The following is a 24,035-nucleotide window of genomic DNA, read 5'->3' as shown; positions in this document are numbered from 1 at the left end:
CAAATTGTTTCCCGAAAACCTTTGGTTGACGTGTGAATCATGTGCAAAGAGCTGAGATGTTCTCAACCCTGTTTGGTGTCTCTGTGCAGGTGTGAATCAGGAGGGTCAGCCTCTCATCGAAGGAAAATTGAAGGAGAAGCAAGTCCGCTGGAGGTTTATCAAGCGCTGGAAGACTCGCTACTTCACCTTGGCGGGAAACCAGCTGCTCTTCCGGAGAGGCAAATCGGTACGCTCGTGATGTAAAAACTTCCCTTCTTCTTAAGCCGTGTGATTTGCGACCAAACCGTACGCAAGAGTGGAAATTTGAACTCGTGATCAGCTCGGATGTCTCCGCGAGGAAGCTGCTGAAGTCAGCTGTAGCGCATCTTGGCCTTTAGACACGGTCTTGGGGGAAGTTCTGAGGCCAAGGTGAGATGATGCAACAACATGAGTCACTCACCCGATGTAACTGGAAGCAGATATCGCCATGACCTAGTAACAAATAGCGAGGACAGTGTTCAGCGAAGGGAAAAAGCCATCTGAGAAAGACATTTTCCGCTAAAGCTCCCACTGGATCGTCAGCTATAAAGTTTTAACGATGGATTTCATCAGTTTTGGTCTGAAATTTTAGCATAGAAAGCGACTTGGATCTTTTCACCTGATACCAACTTGTTTCAAACTGACTTCTTGGCTTCTTGGCTTTGACTTCCATCCTTGGAAATTCATCTTTCAGTTGTTTTGACCGCCAAACCGGTCAATACCAACGCGACAGGTTCTCGCCATCACCTGAAAACCATGGACGGAGAACTTCAAACGCCTTAAAATGTAACAAATCAGTTCGTGAAGAAATAATTGATTACCAAAGTACAAGTACTATTATCATTTCCCATGCTTCTCTTCTTACAAGTAATGTTCCTTTTGTCTACGTGTTCATTAATGACTGGGTTGCACATAATGCCACGCTTGTCCATCGTCATCATGCCAGATTTTTGTTGCGCCTACGGATGTGGAAATTGCGGAAACAGAGACATTGGGAACCGATTTTTCCGTGTTCCAAAGGTTAGATTGCATGAAGGAGAAGATACAATGGAGTTATCGAAAAAACGGCAACAAAAGTGGCTTGCAAATATACGACGTGCAGATCTGAACAAAGCTCGAGTACACAAGGTAAATGGTAATTTGAAAGTCTGTTCTGATCATGTTGTAAGCGGTAAGCATGTGTCACGTCCCATCGGAACGAGAGTAGGACCCAAATGCAGGACTCGGAAGATGCAAGATAGTTCAATGAGAAACGTTTATTATATGCAGAGGTAGGGGATCGAGCAGGCAGTCCGGTGCAGCAGATGTAGTTGGGACGTCGGCCGAAGAGAGCAGGTGAGCGGGCAGGCTGGAGTCGGTACACAGGAGAACAATCAAAGCAGGCAGAAGTAACGAAGGAGTCGTGCTTACAAGGTTGGTCGGAGAACGGACGAAGGTCGGTACACACAGGTTGTCTATCAGGGATACGGGTGTGCTGGAACGGGACATGAAGCTCAACGAACTGGCGGGGACCAATCGTCATCGGGGTGATATAAATCCACAGGATAATCAGCCCGCATGAGACGGAGGTGTGCGCCCCAATCAGCGCACCGCGCAGGCACCCGCACAGCTCGTGCTGGAGCGGCAGGATCATGACAGCATGCGTATTTCTAGTGTCCGGATATTCTACTTCAGGGAAGTCTTTCAGATCCTTTGAAAGTATGTCGTCGTGGAGAGAAAGTGGATCGATATCTTCACAGAGTTTGATCGTCTCTACATATCTCACTTCGGTGACATCATTGAGCGAATTAAAGTAGGCAGAAAATATCCGCCGCTCGCCGTTCTGTGGATGTTGCCATGATGATGTCGTCTGCAACACCGAGATTGTCTGTAGAAATGGCGGCCAGTGTCACGTGATTGCAACCCAAGCATTGAAACATGACAGTAGTTGTTGCCATGTCGACTTGGAGAACCCATTGGAATTTAGTGCAAGCTTATTGGTGGAGAGTTTGGACAGAAACCGGTCAGCCAATCGGATAAGAGGTTCTCCGACTTATAGACAAAACAAAAGGGTCAGGAAGATATATGTTGAGGAAAATTGAACTTATACTGTTTTACTCCAACATGAAGGAGTTTTTTCCCCAATTTTCTTTAGATACACAAAAAAAAAAAATCTATTTATCTGGAACCCATCGTGCCATTTCCTGTCATGTCGGGTTGAATTTGGCATTCCGATTCCAATTATTCTTCTCCTCCGCGTTCCTCGCACTACTCAGTGTTGTGTTTTTGTTCCTACGAAGGAATTCTCTAATAATATCTGAGAACCAAGCTTTGTCGTTTTGATTCCAAAACTGCGTTGTAAACTTTTTCGGCAACCACAAATGTTTTTTTTTTCTCTTTTTTTTTCTTCTTAGCTCTCACTTCATCTTTGTCAGCTCGCGCTGGTGTGTTGAGAAAGAGCTATTCCCACCCGGGGACTGAGATTCCAAAAAATGTTATTTCATATTGCTCCATTTCCATCTCCATCAATCCACGAGAACGTCCTCGGTGGCTCTGGAGGATCTCGTCGGTTGCACTTCTCGGAAGATTTCATTTTTAATTCACGGTTTCCGAACCATATTGGTAGTGGATGCCATCTGATTTGGGAATTGCCGTTCATATGTCTCTTTTATGTCCAAAAGTATGTCGAAATATGCACGCCTCAGCTCAAATGCACAAAGAGATTTCACAAATGCTCCATTTAATATTCTTCCCAAGCTGCTATATATCAATCCATTTTGCCTAATATAGCTGAACAAGCTACTGTACGTGTTTTTGAAAATATAGTGGAAAAATCCATTTAAAAGCCTAAAGGGGAAATCCACTGGTTTGCATTAACAATGTATCCAATAGGTCATGTAATATGTACTCTTTCTTGACAATGTCGTGTTAAATCCTTTCATTTAATAGTGTTTTGAGGAGATTTTTATCGACGTTTACGAATTTTCACGAGTCACATGACCTACGTATGTGACATGTTAGGTGCCGTTCCAAATGCTCGATTACGTGGGACAGCATTTACGCCCAGCGCTGATTTCTCGTATTTATCCTCATCTGATGAAGAAATAGCAGTATCGGTTGATCGGGAAGACGGAGGAATACTTCCATTCAGATTCGAACGTGTGTTGCAGCTTCTTCTCTCGACAATAAGTCCTTCTCGTAGATGGTAGTCTGAAAAATTCTGTCCAATTTTTTTTAAGCCGCAGCAACTCACCTTTGACCTCTGCGATGCCAGTCAATGGCGGTGGACCACCTTCGACTCGTACTCGTGTTGTAGCCAGTGAGTAATTGTTGATGAGTCGGTGCACTTCATGTTCCAGGAAGTCAATAATGAACGGATACACACGAGTGTGCCGTTATAAACCCGTCCGTGATGGTAAACAGTATCAAGAGCGCGAGTGTGGTCACAACAGTAATAGTCCACAAATGCATTGTGTCTGGTTATGTGGTACTCATCACATAACTTGGGGGCTTCCCGAGAAAAGTCAATGCGCAATTTCCCCCCCAGTGCAATTACAGACACAAGAATGTGTACAATCCCAGATGCTGTGCACAACAAACAATTTCAACATTTATAGTTGATGAAAATAAGATTTGTGGTTACACATACTGGAAGGGGTTCAGTTTGATGAAGAAATGACGAAGATGCCGTTGTGAGTGATGCACAAAGATATTTTTCCTGTCCAACCCCCCTTGCAGAAGGACGAGCTGGAAGAGATTCCTATTGAGATGAACAAAGTGCAAAGCGTCAAGGTGAGCCGCAGCATTACCCATCAATCCCTTTTCCGTTTCATCGCTCCGCCCCCAGAAACCAAACTAGCCTTATTTAACATCCGGGGGAGAGGGCTGACGAGTTTGCACCCCCCCCCCTCACCCCCCCCACCTCCAGGTGGTGGCCAAGAAGCGTCGGGATCGAGGCCTCCCGCGAGCCTTCGAGATCTTCACGGACAATAAGTCGTACGTGCTGAAAGCGCAGGACGAGAAGCACGCCGAGGAGTGGCTGCAGTGCCTCAACGTGGCCGTGGCTCAGGCCAGAGAGCGCGAGAACAGAGAGGCGACCACCTACCTGTGACGTGAATGCACCACATCCCCCCCCCCCACACACACACACCCCAAAAAAAAAGCCTGTCAACGTGTTCAATTGGTTCATGAACACTCATCAACATTTTTTGTTATTACCGTAATTCCCGGGCGACAACCCGCGACTTTTTTCACAGCCGCCGTGCTAGTTTGCGTTAGCGCCGCCGCGTTAGTGTTAGCGCTGCTGTGTTAGCGTCACTGATTTTGTGAAAAAAAAAAAAAAGACTGGATAGCGCATACACATCGATTATATGTCGATATATATGTATATATATATATATAACCCTAACCCTATTACCTAGGGCTCGATTTCCGTGACATGTTAACTTTTCCCAAAATACGCTGTGAAGCACTATCATCATAACATAGGAAAAAAAAACTAAGCATTTTAATTCAATCAGTTCGATATATTTTTGGAAATAAGGACTCGCAATGGGCAAATATATGCTAAACGCATTGTTCATTTGACGCCTCTGCGACGTCCTATTTCAGACAGAAAATTGAAACTTGTTTCCCCGCATTTGAAAATCAAATTCAATTTGCAGAGTTCTGTATTATGAAATTCATCGAAAATTTCTGAGAAAATGTGTTTTCTTGCTTATCCACTGATGAAGTTTGGGAACATATTGACATCGCTTTTTTGCAAAAAAAAAACGTCGTAAAGCAGAGAGTGAACAGTGAACAACAACCGTAAACAAAACATGGATCAAGTGAATTAAGCTCATCAGAAAATTAAAAAAAAAAGATTTAAAAACAAACTTTGACGGTGTCAAAGTAAAGTTTTCTAACTCACCTGTGGAATGTTTTGTCACAGCCACGAAACTGGCGATTAACGCTTTGCTTCACAGGTTGGCATGTTTGTTTTGAGACTATCAATATGGCGGATGGCGCCAGTTTTGGTGCCCGATGGGCCATCCAGTCTTTTTTTGTGAGAGCCCAGCCCCCCACCCCAAGAATATGTTCATTTGGTTCAAGAACACTCAATTTTGTTTGTCATGACCGTAATTCCCAACCTACGAGCCTGGGCTTTTTTCACAGGCGCCGCGCTAGTTAACATTAGTGCCGCCGCGTTAGCGTTAGCACCACTGCACTAGCGTTAGCACCGCCGCGCTAGCATTAAACTCTTTCTGTGTACCGAGGCTTATCTCCAGATGCCCTCTGTAGGCCGGGAATCACGGTATGATTATTAGTGGATGCAAGCTAATCAGCACAATTCTATAGGTCAGAGGTCACTAACATGGTGCCCGTGGGCCATAACGCATCCACTGATCGGGATGATGTGGAAGTGATCATTTAAAAATGTAAACAATTATAGGTAGCTGACCCCAGCACGAGTTGCAAATCCGAGTCAACAGTTGCCACATTCACTCACCTGGCTATTTTTTTTTTCTCTTTTTTTTGCCTTGAGGTATGGGACCACTCACTGGGAATTGAACCCACGCCAAAACAAAAATATGACTCTACTCATTCATTAAATGCACAAGGCTGATTTCTCATCTGGGAAATGAGACTGAGAGTGTGTTCGTAAAGCCACACAAATGAAGGAAAGTAGCTACAATTTGTAAAACATGCAAAAAATGAATACATATAAGTACTTCATGGACTCTAAACTGAATTCAATGCACCGGGTCAGTTTTCCTCCTCAAGTGCACTTCAGATGCTCTACAATGACGTGCGGCAAACTATTATGAATCAAACATGTAAGAATGACAAAGCATTTTCAAATAACAAACCCTTGTCCAGGCAGGTCCAGGTGAGTCAGATGGTAAACTCACAGTTCTGAGGTTCCGGGTTTGATCCCAGACCCGTCTGTGTGCAGTTTGCATGTTCTCCCTATGCCTGCGTGGATTTTCTCCGGGCACTCCGGTTTCATCTCACATCCCAAAAACATGCAACATTAGTTGGACACTCTAAATTGCCCCCCATGTGTGATTGCGAGTGCGACTGTTTGTCTCTGCGATTGGCTGGCAACCAGTTCAGGGTGTAGCCCGCCTACTGCCCGTTGACAGCCGGGATAGGCTCCAGCACTCCCCGTGACCCTTGTGAGGATAAGCGGCATAGAAAATGGATGCATGGAAATCCTTGTCCATAGCACAGTGAAATCTTAGTTTGATCAAAAGTAGCAAACGTAAGATCAAACCGGACCACTTCTAGCATCACGGGTTGACTTTAGAAGCACATCAGTCCAGAACATTTCAGTTAAATTCACACAAAACTAAAAATATTTTTTTTCCAAAATGTGACGAAAGCCAAATTTGATCCATCTTGCCAATGCTAGTCATTGTTTACACACTCTAGATTACATTTTCTTCCGTCTGAAGCAGAGTATTGTTTTCACTGGATAAAATACATGTTTATAATGTCTGGATTCATAAATTCCATTTTTTTTTCAAAGCGTGTTGTAGCGTTTTGGAAAAGAACGTTATGGATGTACAGCACAGGACGTTTAACTTTGGAGGTTCCGATGCGAATATTGATGAAAACCATATTTTGCTCCACTCCATATGTGAAAACGTAATATTTGTGAAGTGCTGATTTCAGCGCTGACACGTTCGTTCGGTATGCAGTTTTATTTTCTAGAAATTATATTTTGATTATTGCAGCAGTAGACCATTGATGTGATTTGACACAACTTTACTTATTTACATTTCAAATAAAACGAAGATCCTGATTGTATAGAACAAATCCTGCAATAACCACAAATATGTAGCAATAATCAAGACAAAAATATATACAAATAACGTGTGTGTGTGCGCGTGTGTGTATACCAGCCGTGTGCTAACTTTCGTGCCCAAAGGCCAGAATTTTTTTTTAGCAAATGAATGTATTATGTATCATGAATGATTATTTATAATGAAGTGAATTATACTCAGTTAACCAATTAAATCAGAATGAATCTATTTTAAATTCATACATAAAATTTGTCGTTTTGTTCATTTTGTTTATTTGGAGTGAATAATTCACCAATTATTTAACTCAATAAATTCACTGATGGATTAATGGAAAAAGCCAAATTATTGCACCAAATATTACAAGATTTTTCATTACGTAAATATTGGACAAGTCGAGTTAAAATAGAACATAGCGAGTATGCGGCCCGTGAGCCATACGTTGCCCACCCCCCTCATGTAGCCAAGACCCCCCCCCCCATCTTATTCCATTTCCAGATCTCGTCACATTCTTGGAAGGAAAGCATAGCGCAAACGTCAAAATATCATAAAATATGACCGTAGTATGAGCTGTAGGAACAATTGTTCAGACATATTTGTGTTATTTTTTTCAGAGCAACTCATATTACTTTCAGACAAATATTGTAGTAGTCTATTTTGGGAGCTCCCGTGAGGGTCAGTACGGCGGTCAAGTTGCTTTTGTTTCGCAATCGCCGTCTGCGGTGGGATATTTCGAGGAATTCCAAAAGTGGCCGGTTCAAACTCGGCAAAACTGCGTGATTAATTCCGTACGCACTAAATAATAAAAGTGGAATCTTAAATTTCAAAGAGAAACTTGAGATGCTTTATGGCACAGTGACGCAGCCGGTTAAGCGTTGGCCTCACAGTTCTGAGGACCCGGGTTCGATCCCAGCCCCGCCCGTGTGGTGTTTACATGTTCTCCCCGCGCCTGCGTGGGTTTTTTTTTCCGGGCATTCCGGTTTCCTCCCACATTCCCAAAAAAACATGTCCACACACTCTAAATTGCCCATAGGCGTGATTGCGAGTGCAGCTGTTTGTCTCCATGTGCCCTGCGATTGGCTGGCAACCACTTCAAGGTGTCCCCCCGCCTCCTGCCCGTTGACTGCCGGGATAGGCTCCAGCACTCCCCGCGACCCTTGTGAGGATAAGCAGCGAAGAAAATGGATGGATGAAACTCCCTTTGCTGGCTGTAGATAGGATGTAGTTTGTGAGTGTCGGTGTCGATGGGGGCCGGTGTGACGGTCTGAGCGCTCCCCCGTGCTGAAAAGTCCCCTTGTGATGAATGCGCATGCGTTACTAACAGGGGAACTCTGGGTACGCAGCAGACGCATACCGGGAAGTCCCCCGGTCTCATAGTTCCCCTTCTTCTACATAGAGGGAGCTAACATACGTAATAACCTAACCTTAAAACAAAAGCTGATAAAAAAAGATATACACATATCTGTACATTCGCTGTGTTCGTCTTTCTGAGACGAACAGAGCGAACATGAACACTCGGCGACAGGTCGTCGAATGGCACACGTTGAAGCAGAGATCAGACCATCACACCGGATGGGGCCGTGGGGGGGGGGGCCAATGACAATTTATTTTTAAGGTTGTTTTACAACCTGTATGTACTGTGTAAAGGAATTGTTAATTGAAATGTCATAAAACGATGTAAAAAAAAAAACAACATTCTAATAAGTGAAGCCAAAAAAAAAAAAATCTTATCTTTCAAATTGCCATTTTTGTACATGGCCCCCACCAAAAAAGGCTCCAGATGAAATGTGAAGAAAAATGAAACAAGCCCTGAGTGTTAAACACGATGTTAACATTTTTGAACACACAAAAAACATACATCCATACATTTTCTTAGCTGCTTATCCTCACGAGGGTCGTGGGAGAGCTGGAGCCTATCCCAGCTGTGAAACAGGCAGGAGGCGGGGTACACCCTGAACTGGTTGCCAACCAATCGCAGGGCACATGGAGACAAACACCCTCACTCACAATCGCACCTATGGGCAATTTAGAGCATCCAATTAATGTTGCGTGTTTTCGGGGGTGTGGGAGGAAACCGGAGTGCCCAAATAAAACCCACACAGGCATGGGGAGAACTGTCAGCTATTTTAATATACAGTAATATTTGGACAGTTGACATTCCTCTGAAATGCAACAGAATCTGTTCTATGGTCCTGGTTGACTTCCAAGTCCTTCTAACTCCAAAACCGCTTTGGCCCATCTCAAATGGTCACCATCATAAAATATTGGTAAGAAACTTTTAATATTTATGTGAAAGAAAAGTCAACCGAGGTACACACAAAATACAGCACGGTGGGTAGAAAGTGTGAGCATGAGTGGCTCACACTTCAGAGGTTCTGGGTTCAATTCTCATCTCCGGCCTGGGATTTGCCTTTTGTAGGTATTCTGCAGGTACCCATCACACACGCACACATTAAAAAAAAAAAAAAGCTAAAGAAAAAGTAACACGAGCACTTTAGTCTTGAGGCATTCAACGCTGGCAGTTTCGCTGCACATCTGCAACCCTGCAAGCTGCAGACATAACATTGGCTCAAATTACCCATGTTGCACTCTGTTTTCCCATTCCCTTTGACCCCCCCCCCCCCCAAATCAAAGTCAGTGTCGGCCATCTTTCTGCTCGAAACATGACAACATTTTTTATGCGATCGTGGTTCATTGGGGTGCGCGTGGGGGGCGAGGTCACTACGCTTAGGGGGAGTATTGGGGCGGATGCTGGACAGGGTCTGTTTTCAGTCTTCATCGGGGGGTGGGCTTACACCCCCGACTGGTCACAAGTAAATCACACACACACTCATAATTCAGTACTCAGTTCCGCGAAGATTCCTCTCTCGGGGGGCTGTGGGATTTCGGCTATTGGGCAGCAGTACCTGGCAGTCCCAAAATTCCACACCCACCTCACTGGCCTCTCCGCAACACTTGGGTGTGGGGGCACATTCGTGATTTACATCCCGAACCCCCCGCACATTTTTACAGCTGTTGCACAGCTGGGTTCGTGACCCTTGAACGGCACGCTTCTTCTCCTGTCCTTCCCTCACAGGCCCATACAACACATATCTATTTTGTAATTTTTCTTTATATACATTATAATCGGAAAAGGTAAGAGTGGAATAGGTGTGCCGAGGAAGTGACTTTTACCTGTCTGGCCCGGTTAGCGCTGCGCTAGCGTTAAACTCTCTGTGTTCCGTCTTTCTTTGTATATACCTCATGTTTCAATGTGGGCACTTGCGACTTTTACACGGCTGCGGCATATCTATGTACCAAATGGTATTTCCTTTACAAATGTACGGAGTGAGGCTAGCAACCAGTTACGCTCTATAGGCCAGGAATTACAATACTTGGAATCCACAGCAGCATCTTAGAAACTCCAGTGACGGTAAAATTCTTCCAGCATAAAATGGATACAGGGCCTCCGATCTGCTTGACCGAAGAACCGAAAAGGAGCCCCAAAAAATGTCATCAAACTAGAGTACACAAAAAGGCCAGAGCTGAGATTTCAACCCAGAACTTCAGAACTGCCAGCTCGACCCTGCTGCTTTCATGCACCTCTGACCTGCCAACTCATTTCCTTTCAAACTAAAACCAGTAACAGAATTTGGACCGGTGTGTCCAAGATGCATATACATATATTTTGTCCACGACTCCTTTGTAATGACTGAATGAGCAAAAATTATCTTCCTGTACTTTGATTTCAGTTTTGATGACTGAACTGTTCTTGATTATATTTTTACCAGCTGCATGTCTAACATTGCCTTTTTCAAAAGAATTCAATAAATGTTTCATGGCAAAATCAATATTGTACTTGCAACATTTTTGTTTTTAGGTGGTGAGCGCAGCGATAAATGTGCTCAGTGTCCAAGGATGTGGTCTAGGTCCCCTGCATCAGTTAGTAACAAACTTCATAAATCATAAATTGAAAAGTGGAAAGATGACATTAAATCACTTTCTCAGTACAACAACACACCAAGGCTTTACTATGAAAAGCGGCTTCAAATTGCTTGTCGTGAGGGAAATAAATGATTTTCTACAGAGAAAAAGGTGAGACTGCCACAATGCCAAATGGAAGACTGGTTTAAAAAAACATGTATCACAGGTCATCTGATGTTGAGCCAGATACCAAATTTCTGTCATTAATATGTCACGATCAACCCAAGCGGTCGAGGTAACTCATTGCATTACAGTTCCTTTAATTTCCCCAAGATCAACACCCACTTAATTGTAAAATATGAGTATCAATAGCGCCCCCTGGAGAAAATTTTATTGTAGCACCTTTCCAATTGAAAGCATACTTCTCTATTCTTGCATAATTAATAAAGGTTTAGCCTCACACTTTATAGTTAATGGAACAATCAGCCCGTCCTCACAGGTTCAAAATGTGGTAGCGGCAGATGTGGGGTTAAAAAAAAAAAAAAAAAATTAAAAAAACTCAAATGAGTGCTATAACGCATTTATTGAGTAAAAATTTGCCCATTATTTTTTCGTGTAGACTAAAAACCACTGTAACCATTTGACAGTCGCAAATTCTCAAATAAAGTCTGCATTCTGATAGAATATTAAGTAAAGAGTGTGGGGGAATAAACAGCTCTTTGGAAAGTGAACAAAAACTAAAATGTAAACCTTGGGGAAGAAAAATACCCGCTTGCAACATTCCTGAACGCTTTGACATTTTCATCCTAGCTTGCTTTAAAAAAAATAAAGCATTGACTTAATACCGGTGGATGTCAATCCAACTTTACACCATAAATAGATGGCTTGCCCTCAAAACTGCAACTGAATTGAACCGGATACAGCAGGCTAACAGGAAGTGGGGGCACATCACATGACACCACCCCTGGCCACGGATTGGGGGGGGGGGCCCTCACGCATCATTCTCACCGAGAATAAAAGTCATGAGACGAACAAGACATGATGCGCCCCCGCGATGGCTCCTGGTGAGAAAAACTCGACACCACATGAGAACCATTTTCTGTTTGTGATCACGAGTGTATTAATGAAAATGAACATTGGTTCCATGATGACATCATTTGCGTCAAATGATGAACGCATTTTAGGAAAGCAAAGCATAAATGCCAAAGGTCGTCGCTGGTTGAAAATATTTACAATTTGGAAAAGTCTTGACATGCCTTGCGGGTCAGCGTCTGTGTCTCCCGTGTCCTGAATGTCCGGCACCGGCGCCGTGATGCTTGCCTTTGTGGCCTCGCTCTCTGTCTCTGTCGTACGAGCGCGACCGCTCCCTCTCCCTTCTGTCCCCTCGATGTCCGGCGCCACGCTCGTGTTTGTGTTTCTTTGAAGACGTGTCGAAGGCTCCGCGATCTCGGTCCCTTTCCCTCTCTCGCTCCCGCTCCCTGTCCGTTTTGAGGGGCGTGCGGGAGCGAGATCGCGAGCGTTTCCGCTTGTGGCCGCTGCCGCTGTTGTTGTGGCGCCCGCCGCTCTTGGAGTCGCTGTTGCCGTGGTGGCCGGACTTTGATTTGAGGTGGGGGAGGAGCGGCGAGGGGGGGTGCCTGCGAGGCGAGGGACTTCGGCTGTGCGATCGCGACCGAGAACTGTAAGTCCCTGAGCGACTGCGCCTGCTGTTGTAACTGCAAGAGGAAACGGAAGAAAGGGAAAGGAAAGTGAGCGTCGCAGGCGCCGACAAGCTCGCGTCTAATGACAACAGGTTTGCTCACTGTCTGCGAGGGGAGCGAGATCTGGACCGGGAACGCGTTCTGGATCGTGAACGGCTGCCGCTCCTGCTGGTCCGTCCCATCTTCGCCTCCTTCCTCATCCTGATCGGAAGGGGGGGGGGGGGGATACACAACTGGGTCAGCTGACATCAGGCAATTTATAATTGGGTCAAAAAGTTGACAATGCTGCTGTTGCTCATCTATAGAGGTCGTGCACGTGACGTCACCATTTTCACAGCGCCATATTGCTGGTCAAACAGACCTTCTCGACATTGAACCGGAGTAGAATATTTACAATACCAGAGACTTGTTGTACTGTTGGTTAACACAACAGACGAGATAGATATTCAAAGAGTTCATTCTATGGAATACCAGCTGAAAAGACCAGAAAAGATCGATGTATTTCGGCAATTAAACATAATGGATGGCGCCCAATCAAAATACACCCACACCTGTGTGTAGCGATCCCTTCTTTTCAGGCAGGAATTATTCTTCTCAATCGCAAATAACCAAGAAGTATTTATAATGCCAAGTTGGCTCATTTAAAAACAATACGTGTTTAAAAAAAAAAAAAAAAATCTGTCGCAGAGGTTAAATGTAGCTGCAATCGCTTCTGTGTACATTCCGTGGAGATGACTCCACCCCTTCTTTTTTCCCCCAATCATAGTTAATGAATGCGAGTTTGTGTAAAAGTAGGGGTCATTTATTTAAATATTGGTATTTGTATTGAATACTAGCTGAAAAGATCAATGGACAAAGGGTAAAACGTCGTCCAACACGCTTCTGCCTTCACGCGCCATCAAAACCGTCACTATGTGGGATTTATTCCTGATGGGAACAGATCCAGCAACAAAGTATTCGTATGCGTCCACTTTTACATGCTTGCGAACTTTTCTGTGTAAATCTCGACGACTTACTAGATCCATGTGTATATCCAGTTGTCCAAAAGAAGCAGAAGCGAATTAACGGTCCAATTTCTTATCGGCGAACACATCAAACGCGGGTCCCCTATGCCGAGTTTATCTAATTTTCCCACGTACCGTCGTTTATTTTCACCTTCTAAACATCTAATGGTATCGGACAAGACTGGGTCTCCAACAACTTAGCATTGAGCAATGCTTAGCTTGACCAGCAATATGGCGAGGTAAACAAAAGTCAAGATATTGAATGACGTAAGTGCACAAGGTCTATATGCCAGGGACATCTGAAAACATTGCCACAGGTCCTGTTTTTGCTCAGGTACCAGACCACTTCACCCCGAAAACTGTACCATTCAGTGATGGTTTAGGTTTTTTTTTTTTTAAACAGGGGCAATGAGTACCCGACGAGTAAATTTATTTATAATAACTTAATAATCAGTTATAGAACTTGATTTAAAATTGTTCAAAATCTTTATAATTTCTGTCTCAGTAAATATTTATACCGAACAAAAATTAATGTTTGTGACCTCATAAATGTGATTCATTGGGAGAATAATTCTGTCAACGCTGCTGAATGGTTAGCACATCTGTACCACAGTTTTGAGGACTTGGGTTCAAATGGATGGTAATAAAGCTAACCAATTATCTTTGTTTCATCAAATCAAGACCCCAAAACCTCTCTTACCCATTGTGCGGACTCTTTGTAATCTGAGTGCGGCTGTCTGGCTCCTTCTTAACTGCTTTGAGCGTCTGGCTGTTGGGGGACTTCTCTTCAACTTTGGCCACGTTAGGAGAAGAAGGTTTTGACGCAGGGGAGAAGCCCCCGAGATTGGTTAATGCTGGGGTACCGTCCGGATTGAGCCCTTTTGCCTTCAACTTTGCTTCGGCCAAGAACACTTTCCGCCGGTCCACCTCCTTCTCCAAGTGCTCGTAGTTGGGCTGCGGGGAAAGGTCAAGCTGTCAGTCAACAGTAGGAAGGGGATATCGACATATTACATATTTTGGGACAGTGTGTTGTGTTTCAATGCAGTCAATATTCTTATTTAACATTCACCTTCTTCCTTGTGTAGAGTTTAAGGGTGGTGATGCAGACTTCTTTAATGTCCTCATCACTTGGTCCAAACAGCATGTACCACTGAGGTCTGGAGGGAAGGGGAATCTAGGAGAGAAAAAAAAGAGGAAACTTACTTCAAATTTCAAAGCGGTATGTTACTTTTTCCGTTTGTGAAATCCTCTCACCTGCAGAGCCCGGGCTGCAAGGAAGATGCAAGCACAGGCGATGGTCTCTGCTTGGAACCTCACAAACACGTTCGTCCTCAAGGTATCGTTCATGTAATTCCTACAAAGACAAAGAAGAGCAAACAAAAACATAGCATCTTTTCTAGACAAACCCATTGTTTCAACCCTTCTTCAAAGATGGACATTGACTCAACATTGACCAAACAACGATTGCAGAATACAGTGGTACCTCAAAGGGCCAGTGCTATGAATGTAGACAGTATTTCTATTTTTAAAATAAAAATCATCTTAAAATGTCAATTCTGGGCATTTGATTTGGTCAGCAAAACAAGGATCAACTCCTGATTTGTCCCTAGTTTCTTCAAAGGACAACACTGAAATACTCGACAGTGTGAATTAAGTAATCTCACATTGTTAACAGCATGTATTTCAGTATTTTGTGAATTGTTTGGTTGAGTTTTACATACTTTTGTTCCCAATGCCTCAAAAATTCTACTTTTCACCCTCAAAAGAGGACTGAATATTGAGGCTAATGATGAGACTTAAAAGTAGTTTCTCACGCCAGCTGCCACATGCTTGTAAAATGCTGCATCTTGAATTATACTACAAATATATACTTGTCAGTAAAAGTAATGACATTTTTTACTTGCCATTTATTGCTGCGCCAAATAATGCCAACTGGGCACACTTTGTTTTTACTTGCATCACAAATTATGGTTAAAATTTTACAAAGAATCCCAAGTTTTATGTTGGTGACCAAAATAGTTTAGAAACTCTCTTGCAGACAACTGGGATAGGCTTCAGTATGTCCGCAACTTTAGTGAGGATAAGCAGTGTGTAAATTAAAATGAATGGCTTCTCAATGTGATTTGAGTACCATCAGTGACACACAGGCCCCCTTTACCAGAACGTAAAAAGAACCATTGAATAAAATAAAATGTTCAATGAAAACAAGAAAATCAACAGTTCATTTTTTACTTTGCACATCCAAGCGCAATATAGTTTGGGGGTTTTTTTAGCCTTTAGACGCAAGACATTAGAAATCTACCATTCTAGTTTTTTTTAAATTTGAGCAATGTTTGAATTTTGTGTGTAACAATTGCTTACACTAATGGGAAGAAAGCCCCTGCCTTGTTTCTTGATGAACACTCGGGCTAGCTGCTTTAGTGTATTTTAGATTTTTTTTTAGACACTTTCAAGTAAAACATTTGAGAACCACTAGTTCCGTAAGTCAAATTTGAGGCACCACTGTATAGCAGTTGTTGAATTGCATGTTGAGCTGCTTAGGATTCCCCATTAGATGGGGCTGAAGTGAAACATCAGCAGTGTAACATTTAACTTTGCCCATTTCTCTCCACTTTTATCCATGGCAGTACTGTTTGTCACTTTAACTTCCCTCTGAAGGCCCGCTGTGAGCAGGCGAGGTTGATGATGACATGCCTTTGGGAACATGCACACACGTAGATGTAGGAAAATGTATCTACACCAGTTGCCACATTCAGATTGTTAGATCTGAAGGGACAAGGAAGCAAAAGCGTTTTGAGGTTGACATGCACAGAAGCTAGTATTGGGAAAGTCAGCGGTGCACAAGCTTGCGAGACCAAACTGTCACCTTAACTCGCTTTACGGCAAAGACACTTAGCCACAAGACTATGGTCCGAGGATTGCTACCTTGGTTGAGTGAAATTAGTGTGCTAAATTGCACATTTAATCTTTCCAAGGATAAACAAAATGTGAAGACATTCAAAAATGGGGACGTATATTGGGCAAGAACATGAGTATCAATGTCACTTGGAGACAGACAAAAAGGATTAACACAAAAAAAAAAAAAAAAAAGGAAAAGAGGTTGTCTAATAGGAGCAAGATGGTAAAATTAACTGAACAAACGATTTTTACCCACCCCACAAAATTAGAATGCTGGGCCAGGGGAAAATTCAAAAATCTCTTTGCAATCTTTCTCCAACATACATACAACTTGTGTTTTGACTCATTTAAAGAACGATGCTGTTATTCAGCAGGCTCTGGGATTACGTCCAGGCTAAGCAGCCATCATTTCATGAGCCACAAGATACGGTTCTGTCTTAGCATTCAAAACTATGCCAACAAGACAACATGCCAACTCTGTTGAATTGTGACTGCTGCAGAGCAAGACGAGCTCCTGGAAGGCAAAACCTGAGAACTGGATCCGCCTGCAAAACAGACATGTCTGGACAACACGTCAGTTGGGGACATGACACACTATACTACTAACTTTTTATCTGATCCAAAAGTCATTCTAGTTAATGGTAATTAAAAGTAAACTAGGAAAAAAAATGTAACAGTGATCTTAAAATCCTTGGCACAAAGAAAAATACAAATCCTTGTGGTGAGCCAAGAGAAAATAAGATGATGTAGGCTGATTGGAAAGGCCCGAGCGAGCGCCCCCTTCAACGACTGGCTGTGTGGAGAGGGGCTGCCAGCCAAAGGGGAGAGGCTGGCTTCCTGAGGTCATGTGGTTGGAGGAGGCAGAGTTCAGAGGTTCTTTATGTGACTTACCAGCACGGACTACCCTTTAATCAAAGAGTAGAGAGAAAGGACAAAGTCAAATCACACTCTCTGACACCAGCAACAATTTACAGCAACGCCACATTAAGTGCACACGTGTGAGACATCACAGGGGTGCAACGACACAAATTGCTGCAATAAATCGACTGCATCAAATGCGAGTAAACCTGGACAAACTGTTTTATAACACGTTTAAGAAAACAAGGGTGCTTAAAAAGCATTGATGTGAAGGATTGAACTTTCCACCAAAATAAGCCTTAATGATGTCCTATGAAGTTATGCCGGCGTTTAAGGGTTTCAAACTTTCATCTTTAGCCCAAGTCTGTATGTCTGCTGAAAAAGTGTCACTGATACGAGAAAGGGAATAGCAGAAGGTGATGTGGGGAGGGAAAAAATAAAAATAAAACTTACCAGGCAGTCTGGACCAGCGTTTGGTTCTTTTCACACTCCAATACTTGCAAGTACATGACAATTATCTAGACAGAAAAAATAAAGGTTTGAAAATGGTCACCATGAAGGAATTGCTGTAAATCTACACTGGTAAATTGTGTTAAGTGGTGAATGTGTGTAGGGTTTAAACTTACCTTGTGCGGATGCTTGACATGCACACAGAAGCCCAGTTCCTTCAGAACACGGCGCTCAGCTTTGATGACTTGATTTTTGGTGTTTAAGTAGTTCTGATCAAGAATCAATGAACTTGGAGTCCTGGTTTAAAATGGGATCAAAATAAGACTGGCTCCCTTCCCAAGAGAACCTCAAAGCCACCCAAAAAAAGAGCCCTTCTGTTTCAATGTACTATATTCTTTTTTCCAATTCCAACCAACTCAGCAGATTTCTTAACTGCATGCCTGACAGACTGCTGGGGCTTGAGGACTCCTGTGGTTCTATAAAAGCTTACAGGATCTTTAGCTTTCAACTTCATTCACAGCACGTCATAGAATTGAAATATCATCCATGGTCGTTGCACACACCCCAAAACACACATTCCTTTGGATATAGTAATAATCTTAATCATTTCTCACAAGTAAGATAGCGCCAATTTCAAATGGGTAATGCTAACATAACAGACACGATATGACAATAGTGTCATTGAAAATCTCAAATGGTTAGTTCAAAAGCAGACAGTGAGAAGAATACATCGGTAAGGTGTTAGTCTATATGCTTGTTTCTAATTGTATTCCTACAGTGTGCTAACCATAATAGCATACGTTATTTTTTTTTTCGGTTTGTCCCATTAGGGGTCGCCACAGCGTGTCATCTCAGATGAACGCTCATATATAGTAAGTGAAAAATACGTATGCTCCCTAAAATATAGCTAATTTAGCACAGAAGGAGCTATACTGCAAATAACTCACACAAAGGACTCTTTCAGACTAAAGCTCAATACAATACTGGATTTTTTTTTTAAAAAATTGACCAAGAACATCAGGATGCAGCCATAAAAAAAAAAAAAACATGAAAAAAAAAAGCAACAACGTAATCAGAGCTATGTTAGAACCTAAACCACAAGAATTTGGCTCAGTTTTGCAACGAACACGGTGATATTTCAAAATGAGCTATAGACAGCTGGTGAACAAGCTTTTGCGCTAAACGCACAATCAAAACGTTATGGTGAGCAGTAGTCAAAAGAGAACTACATTACCCAACTGTCGGCAGATTGATGGACAGATACCCAAAGCTTAAGAGTGAACCACAGAAGTCTTCAAGGTGCCCAGGGGGCCAAGGACCTCCGGCCAACCTGTCATCCCCGATCCCAGTGCCCCGAGGTGGCGCAGACCACGGGCGTCTCCCACAGGAAGGGGCCTGGGCGAGGAGATAGGCCCCCTCGGATCATGGTTGTCATGCCGACTGCTTCATCTTACGTACCATTCCACATCACCCAGGCTGCGGTAAATGTAGCTGGTCGCTGTTAGTTGGTTGCAAGGGAAAAAAGAAGCCAAGTTAATGCCAAGGTCTTATAGTGTCGCCATGAACAGACTTCTATTCAAATTTAAAATGCTCACACTGCCAAAGCAGTTCTCCAATTTAAAAAAAAAAAAAAAAAAAAAAAAACTAAAACACATTCAGGTTGGTAGCCAGAACTAAAAATAACAACGTGACAAGATTTTTTCTTTTTTAATTATGGCCTATTTGGGAAACATCTTGGTGTGATATCGCCAGGCAAACCCCCACCCCCAAAAAAAAAAAAAAAAATCCATGTAGCAGTAAACCATTTCTCAACTAATTTTCTCAACCCTTCACTTTGTCTGCTACTCGTGTCTCGTATTATTTCATTCATTTGGAAATATAGACCAATGTGCTCGTATGAGCCGAAATTCCAAGACAGTCAGAATGACCCAAAAGAAAAGAAAAAAATCTAAGCAAAGGACCAGCGAATTAGCGCTAAAATAAATTCTATACTGTATATAAACACACAGGTGGTAGAATTGAAGCAACTGTTCAGATTTTCTTATCACCTCATAATATATGAAAGCTAACTGTGTGAGTGCCACAACTTTGTTTACACTAATGAAATACTTAAGATTCAAATAATTACATTTTGGACATTTTTTTTAAACTCCAAATGATGTTAGGGTGCCACTTAAGCTTTCATTTAACTTGTTGCAGACATGGTGCAAAAACTGGGAGCCCCATGGATATTCTGTCAGAATATTAAAACAAATACGCAAGTCCCAAATTTTTATATAAAATCCAAACATGTTGCAAAGATGAAAAGCTGTTGACTAAACTCAAGCATGAAGTCATTTCGCGCAAAAGCTAAATTTAGTATCGTTTCAAAACCAGAAAACATTATCCTTTATACGGCAAAATGATTATTTACTGCAAATGTCGATTATCCGTCTCCTTGACTACTTGGGTAGTAGCCCTGGACTCTTATTACAAAAGAGGATCACTTGCCCTAAAACTGGATTTAAATAGCACAAATGGAACATTATTGGTCAGATGAGCAGTGTGGGCAGTAGAATAGGTCATGCGCTTAAAATTCAAGAATGTATTTGCTATTGAGGACTTTAAGATTAATTAAAACGATGCCATGTTTATAAATTACACATAGATGATCGTTATTTGTCACGTTGCTACGAGTCGTGAGGTTTCTTCTATGTACTAGTGAAATGCCAGCAAAAGGGAAACTGAAAAGTTTAAAAGTAGTGTACGGGTACATTGTTAAACAGAAGAGCACTTTGACAGGTGGGAAAAAAAAAACATTCACCGATAATTGCTTATGAAAATGAACAAACGTCAACAGGAAACAAGTGCTTATATGAAACAAAACATGAAATTAAAAGTACAAGAGGACTGCGTCCAGTTAAAATACTTACTTTTTGACTCTTATCTGCTTCAGGTGATGGAAAACGTTGATGACATCTCGTAATCGCCTGGGTGCTTCTTCAATCTTGGAGGCCAAGGTAATACAAGCCATTGCAACAATCTAAATACAAAAATGAAGCAAACGTTTGCAAGAAAGGGGTCGTAGAAAAATAAGACGACACAAGACCTGAAAATTGGTCACATTTGAAAACGACACGATAAAATCAATTTTAAACAAATGCACACGATAACAGTATTTTTTAATACACGTAAACATAAAGTTAATGTCATTTTTAATTATCCACAATTCAAAAAGGGGAGACTACGTTATCAGGTTCCTAACATGGCGCCCGCTAACGTCAGGCCAACGTTCCGCTAGCATGATACGGCACGGAAGGCCTTTATCAGACGGACCACAACTTACCTCAAAACTATGCTTGACGAAGGACTTGGAGTAAAAGAAACGCTGAAAAAGCACCTGCCCGGTCGCCATCGCCACCTGTTGAAAACAAAAACCCGTTATTATTATTGTTTCAAACGGGTTTTGCTGCGAAAGAGCACAATGGACGGTCGCCATTTTGAGTCACCCACGCCAGCGACGGAACACGCGAGGTAAAAGCTAGTAGGCCGTGCCGTGTTTTCTTGACAACATAACAAACTTTCGCCATTTGGACTCGAGAACAAAATGTAAGGCTGCTAACCTGTGGTAAACGGAGAAGAATCCCCGCCGACTGAATGAGCTCACACCCCAGTATGCGTAGGTCGGTCTCCGTGTGGAGGTCGAGGCCGTCGAGCATCGACGGCGTCGGAGAGAGCCTTTCCTCTGGGATGAGAGAGTTGTCGATCGTAAGGTACACTTCGGAGTAAAGTTTGTCACCGATGAGGATGCCATCGTTGTTTGTTGACGCGGTTGAAGACACCGAAAGGGGACCTGCGGCCATCTTCCTTCGGGGGAACAGAAAAAAAAAATATACCCGACCGCGGCTACGACAGTCCGGCAAGCTCGACAACGGAACACAGCGCCGGTCCAACTGGAATGTGACGTCACAAAGCTTGGGGGGGGTGCAGACGTTGGTGCAAATCCGAGGCAAAAAGTAGTTCCGTCACCTCAGGTACAGTTAAAGGTGTTTCGCGAAACTATTCGGAATAACTTCATATGCAGGAAAGGCTAAAAAATACAATTTAACTCTTACATTTCCCGGTGTGTTTTGTTACATGTTTTATTATTTTTGTTGAGACAATAACTTAACACTCTTCTGCGAAAGTTGTTGGGTTTTGTGTGATTTTTGGGGATGGGTGGGAGAGATTCGCAGTGTGTGTAAAATGTATTTTTTTTTTGTCTTTTTATTGGGTTGGATCATTTTCTTTCATTAATATTTTTGAATTGCCAACAGGTGATACGTACGTCCTGTTTCTCTCTCAGTCCGCCATTTATGATGCGTCTTGTCTGAAACTTGATATCCAAACAGCATCACAGGATATTACGGAATAAGCCAAACCATCGTTTTGTCTTCAGGACATTGGACCCTGTGGGACGGAAATGAATTTAGACTTTGCACTGTCCAAAGTTTAACCTGCGGAAGGCAAAAGTTTCAAACCGCTCAAGTGACGTAAATTACGGGAAGTTCCCGACTTTTCACTCTTTATTTCTGGAACATATCCATCCGCCGCCGACGCGTTTTCTCTCTCTCTCTCTCTCTCTCTCTCTCTCTCGCTGACACACTCATGCACACGTGAGCAATCCTTTTATAATTTTCTACTTGGGAATTTTGTAACATTTTCACTGTTTATTTTTCATTCGGGTCGATTACCACTACGATCTTGTCTACAAATTATGTTATGAAACGTTCGTTCACTGTAGCTGCTGAGATTGATCAATACTGTATTCGATACGATCTTGTGTACGTTGTTTCTCCCAAGGCGTTGCAGTCCTGGACGGACAAGAGAGGGCACTCGTGACTCGTTGGATCTTCACACTATTCTCGCTTCAGTATGCCACAATACTGTACTGGTTCAGTCTGTGATCTTCCGGGTAATCCGATACATTAGGATGGTTGAAGGTTCCATAAAAGAAATTATACTGGGTGATTTTAGCTCTTTTGAATGAGCTAAAGGTGAGTGTTTTAATCATTTGTAGACTTCCGAGGTACAATGGAAAATGTATAGAGGAATTTTCAGATCTTCTGTCAGTATTGACTTCAACTTCTTATTTTCCTTTCGGCTTGTCCCGATTAGGGATCGCCACAGCGTGCCATCTTTTTCCATCTAAGCCTATCTCGTGCATCCTCCACTCTTAACACCCACTGTCCTCATGTCCTCCCTCACAACATCCATCAACCTCCTCTCGCTCTTTTCTCTGGAAGGTTCATCCTCAGCACCCTTCTACCAACATACGCACTCTCTCGCCTCTGAACATGTCCAAACCATCCAAGTCTGCTCTCTCTTACTCCAGTTCTGCTTCCTCTTTGTCACTTCAGTGCCACAGTTTCTAATCTGTACATCACGTCCAGCCTCACCATTGTTTTATAAACTTTTCCCTCCATCCTCGTAGAGACTCACATAGAACACCAGACATCTTCCTCCAAATGTTCCACCCTGCATGGACCCGTTTCTTCGCTTCCTTACCACACTCTCCAATGCTCTGTATTGTTGACCCCAAGTATTTGAAGTCGTCCACCCTCGCAAGTATCACTTCTCCCTGGAGCTTCACTCTTCCCCCTCAGCCCCTCGCATTCATGCACATATATTCTGTTTTGTATTCAGCATTGACTTCAACTATTTTGTCATAACAGGAGACTAACATTCATGTTGACAATACCATGGGGGGGGGGGGGAATCTGAGGAACTTCCACTGGATACATTTCAGCTCTCAACATTTGGTTCAGTTCAGTTGCGGTGTCTTGTCAAGAGATAAATAACTGGATGAGCCAAAGCTTTCTTCAATAAAACCAAATACACAATGATGTGCAGTGAGGTTGATGAATAGTAAGGCATTGACTGCAGAGGAAATCAGATGTTTGAAAAAAAAAAAAAAAGCATGAACCCAAAATAGAAAATAAGTTTCCATTTCAATTTTAACTTTAATAGAAAATAATTCATTGTTTTTAGATTATGATTTGATATATATAAATACACACACATCCATCCATTTTCTTCGCTGCTTATCCTCACAAGGATCGCATGAGTGCCGGAGGCAATCCGACCTGTCATTGGGCAGTAGGCAGGGTAAACAACTGGTTGCCAGCCAGTCGCAGGGGCAATTTAGAGTGTCCAATGAATGCATGTTTTTGGGATCCATCCATCCATTTTCTTTTGCTGCTTATCCTCACGAGGGTCGCAAAGAGTGCTGGAGCCTATCCAAGCTGTCAATGGGCAGGAGGCGGGGTACACCCTGAACTGGTTGCCAGCCAATCGCAGGCCACATCGAGACAAACAGCCGCACTAGTCACAATCGCACCTAGGGGCAATTTAGAGTGTCCAATTAATGTTGCATGTTTTTGGGATGTGGGAGGAAATTGGAGTGCCCGAAGAAAAACCAT

At 42.8% G+C, this 24,035-nt stretch overlaps 2 protein-coding genes across 8 annotated transcripts in view; one reads left to right on the top strand and one right to left on the bottom strand.

The window, feature by feature from the left end:
• The window catches only part of veph1 (ventricular zone expressed PH domain-containing 1), an 84,414-nt gene extending 78,382 nt beyond the window's left edge, over nt 1-6,032 (top strand). For all 4 annotated transcript variants that reach the window (XM_061828109.1, XM_061828108.1, XM_061828110.1 and 1 more), the window contains exons 14-16: nt 90-226; nt 3,736-3,789; nt 3,926-6,032. In XM_061828109.1, the coding sequence (XP_061684093.1) occupies nt 90-226; nt 3,736-3,789; nt 3,926-4,108 (374 nt within the window). In that variant the 3' untranslated portion in view covers nt 4,109-6,032. The remainder of the gene's footprint in view (nt 1-89; nt 227-3,735; nt 3,790-3,925) is intronic.
• Nucleotides 6,033-11,252: 5,220 nt separating this feature from the next.
• ccnl1a (cyclin L1a) lies at nt 11,253-21,564 on the bottom strand. 4 transcript variants are annotated; one of them, XM_061828111.1, is made up of 10 exons: nt 21,198-21,552; nt 20,921-20,995; nt 20,508-20,617; nt 17,772-17,892; nt 17,599-17,663; nt 14,644-14,743; nt 14,459-14,563; nt 14,090-14,343; nt 12,488-12,586; nt 11,253-12,400 (listed from the first exon to the last, which is right to left on the bottom strand). In XM_061828111.1, exons 1-10 carry the CDS (start codon nt 21,435-21,437, stop codon nt 11,953-11,955), a joined length of 1,617 nt encoding a protein of 538 aa, XP_061684095.1. In that variant the 5' UTR covers nt 21,438-21,552; the 3' UTR covers nt 11,253-11,952. The 4 variants fall into 4 exon arrangements, 3 of the variants coding, with proteins under 3 accessions (XP_061684095.1, XP_061684097.1, XP_061684096.1); XR_009796157.1 differs by lacking the exons at nt 11,253-12,400; nt 12,488-12,586; nt 14,090-14,343 and adding an exon at nt 17,179-17,192 and having other exon boundaries at nt 14,547-14,563; nt 21,198-21,562; XM_061828113.1 differs by lacking the exons at nt 11,253-12,400; nt 12,488-12,586; nt 14,090-14,343; nt 14,459-14,563; nt 14,644-14,743 and adding exons at nt 14,814-16,083; nt 17,179-17,192 and having other exon boundaries at nt 21,198-21,563.
• Nucleotides 21,565-24,035: the final 2,471 nt, after the last annotated feature.

The sequence above is a fragment of the Syngnathoides biaculeatus genome, chromosome 8 (assembly GCF_019802595.1).
Source record: "Syngnathoides biaculeatus isolate LvHL_M chromosome 8, ASM1980259v1, whole genome shotgun sequence".
NCBI lineage: Eukaryota > Metazoa > Chordata > Actinopteri > Syngnathiformes > Syngnathidae > Syngnathoides > Syngnathoides biaculeatus.
This window is presented reverse-complemented; position numbering and strand designations above follow the sequence as displayed.

Excerpts from the sequence above, each read along its gene's own strand:
- ccnl1a (XM_061828111.1), bottom strand. The coding sequence starts at position 21,437 with ATGGCCGCAGGTCCCCTTTCGGTGTCTTCAACCGCGTCAACAAACAAC. Across the intron at positions 14,744-17,598 it reads ACGCTGGTCCAGACTGCCTG|GAATTACATGAACGATACCT; the intron begins GTAAGTTTTATT and ends TTGTCTTTGTAG. Across the intron at positions 12,401-12,487 it reads TCTCGCTCCCCTCGCAGACA|TTACAACAGCAGGCGCAGTC; the intron begins GTGAGCAAACCT and ends TTCCTCTTGCAG.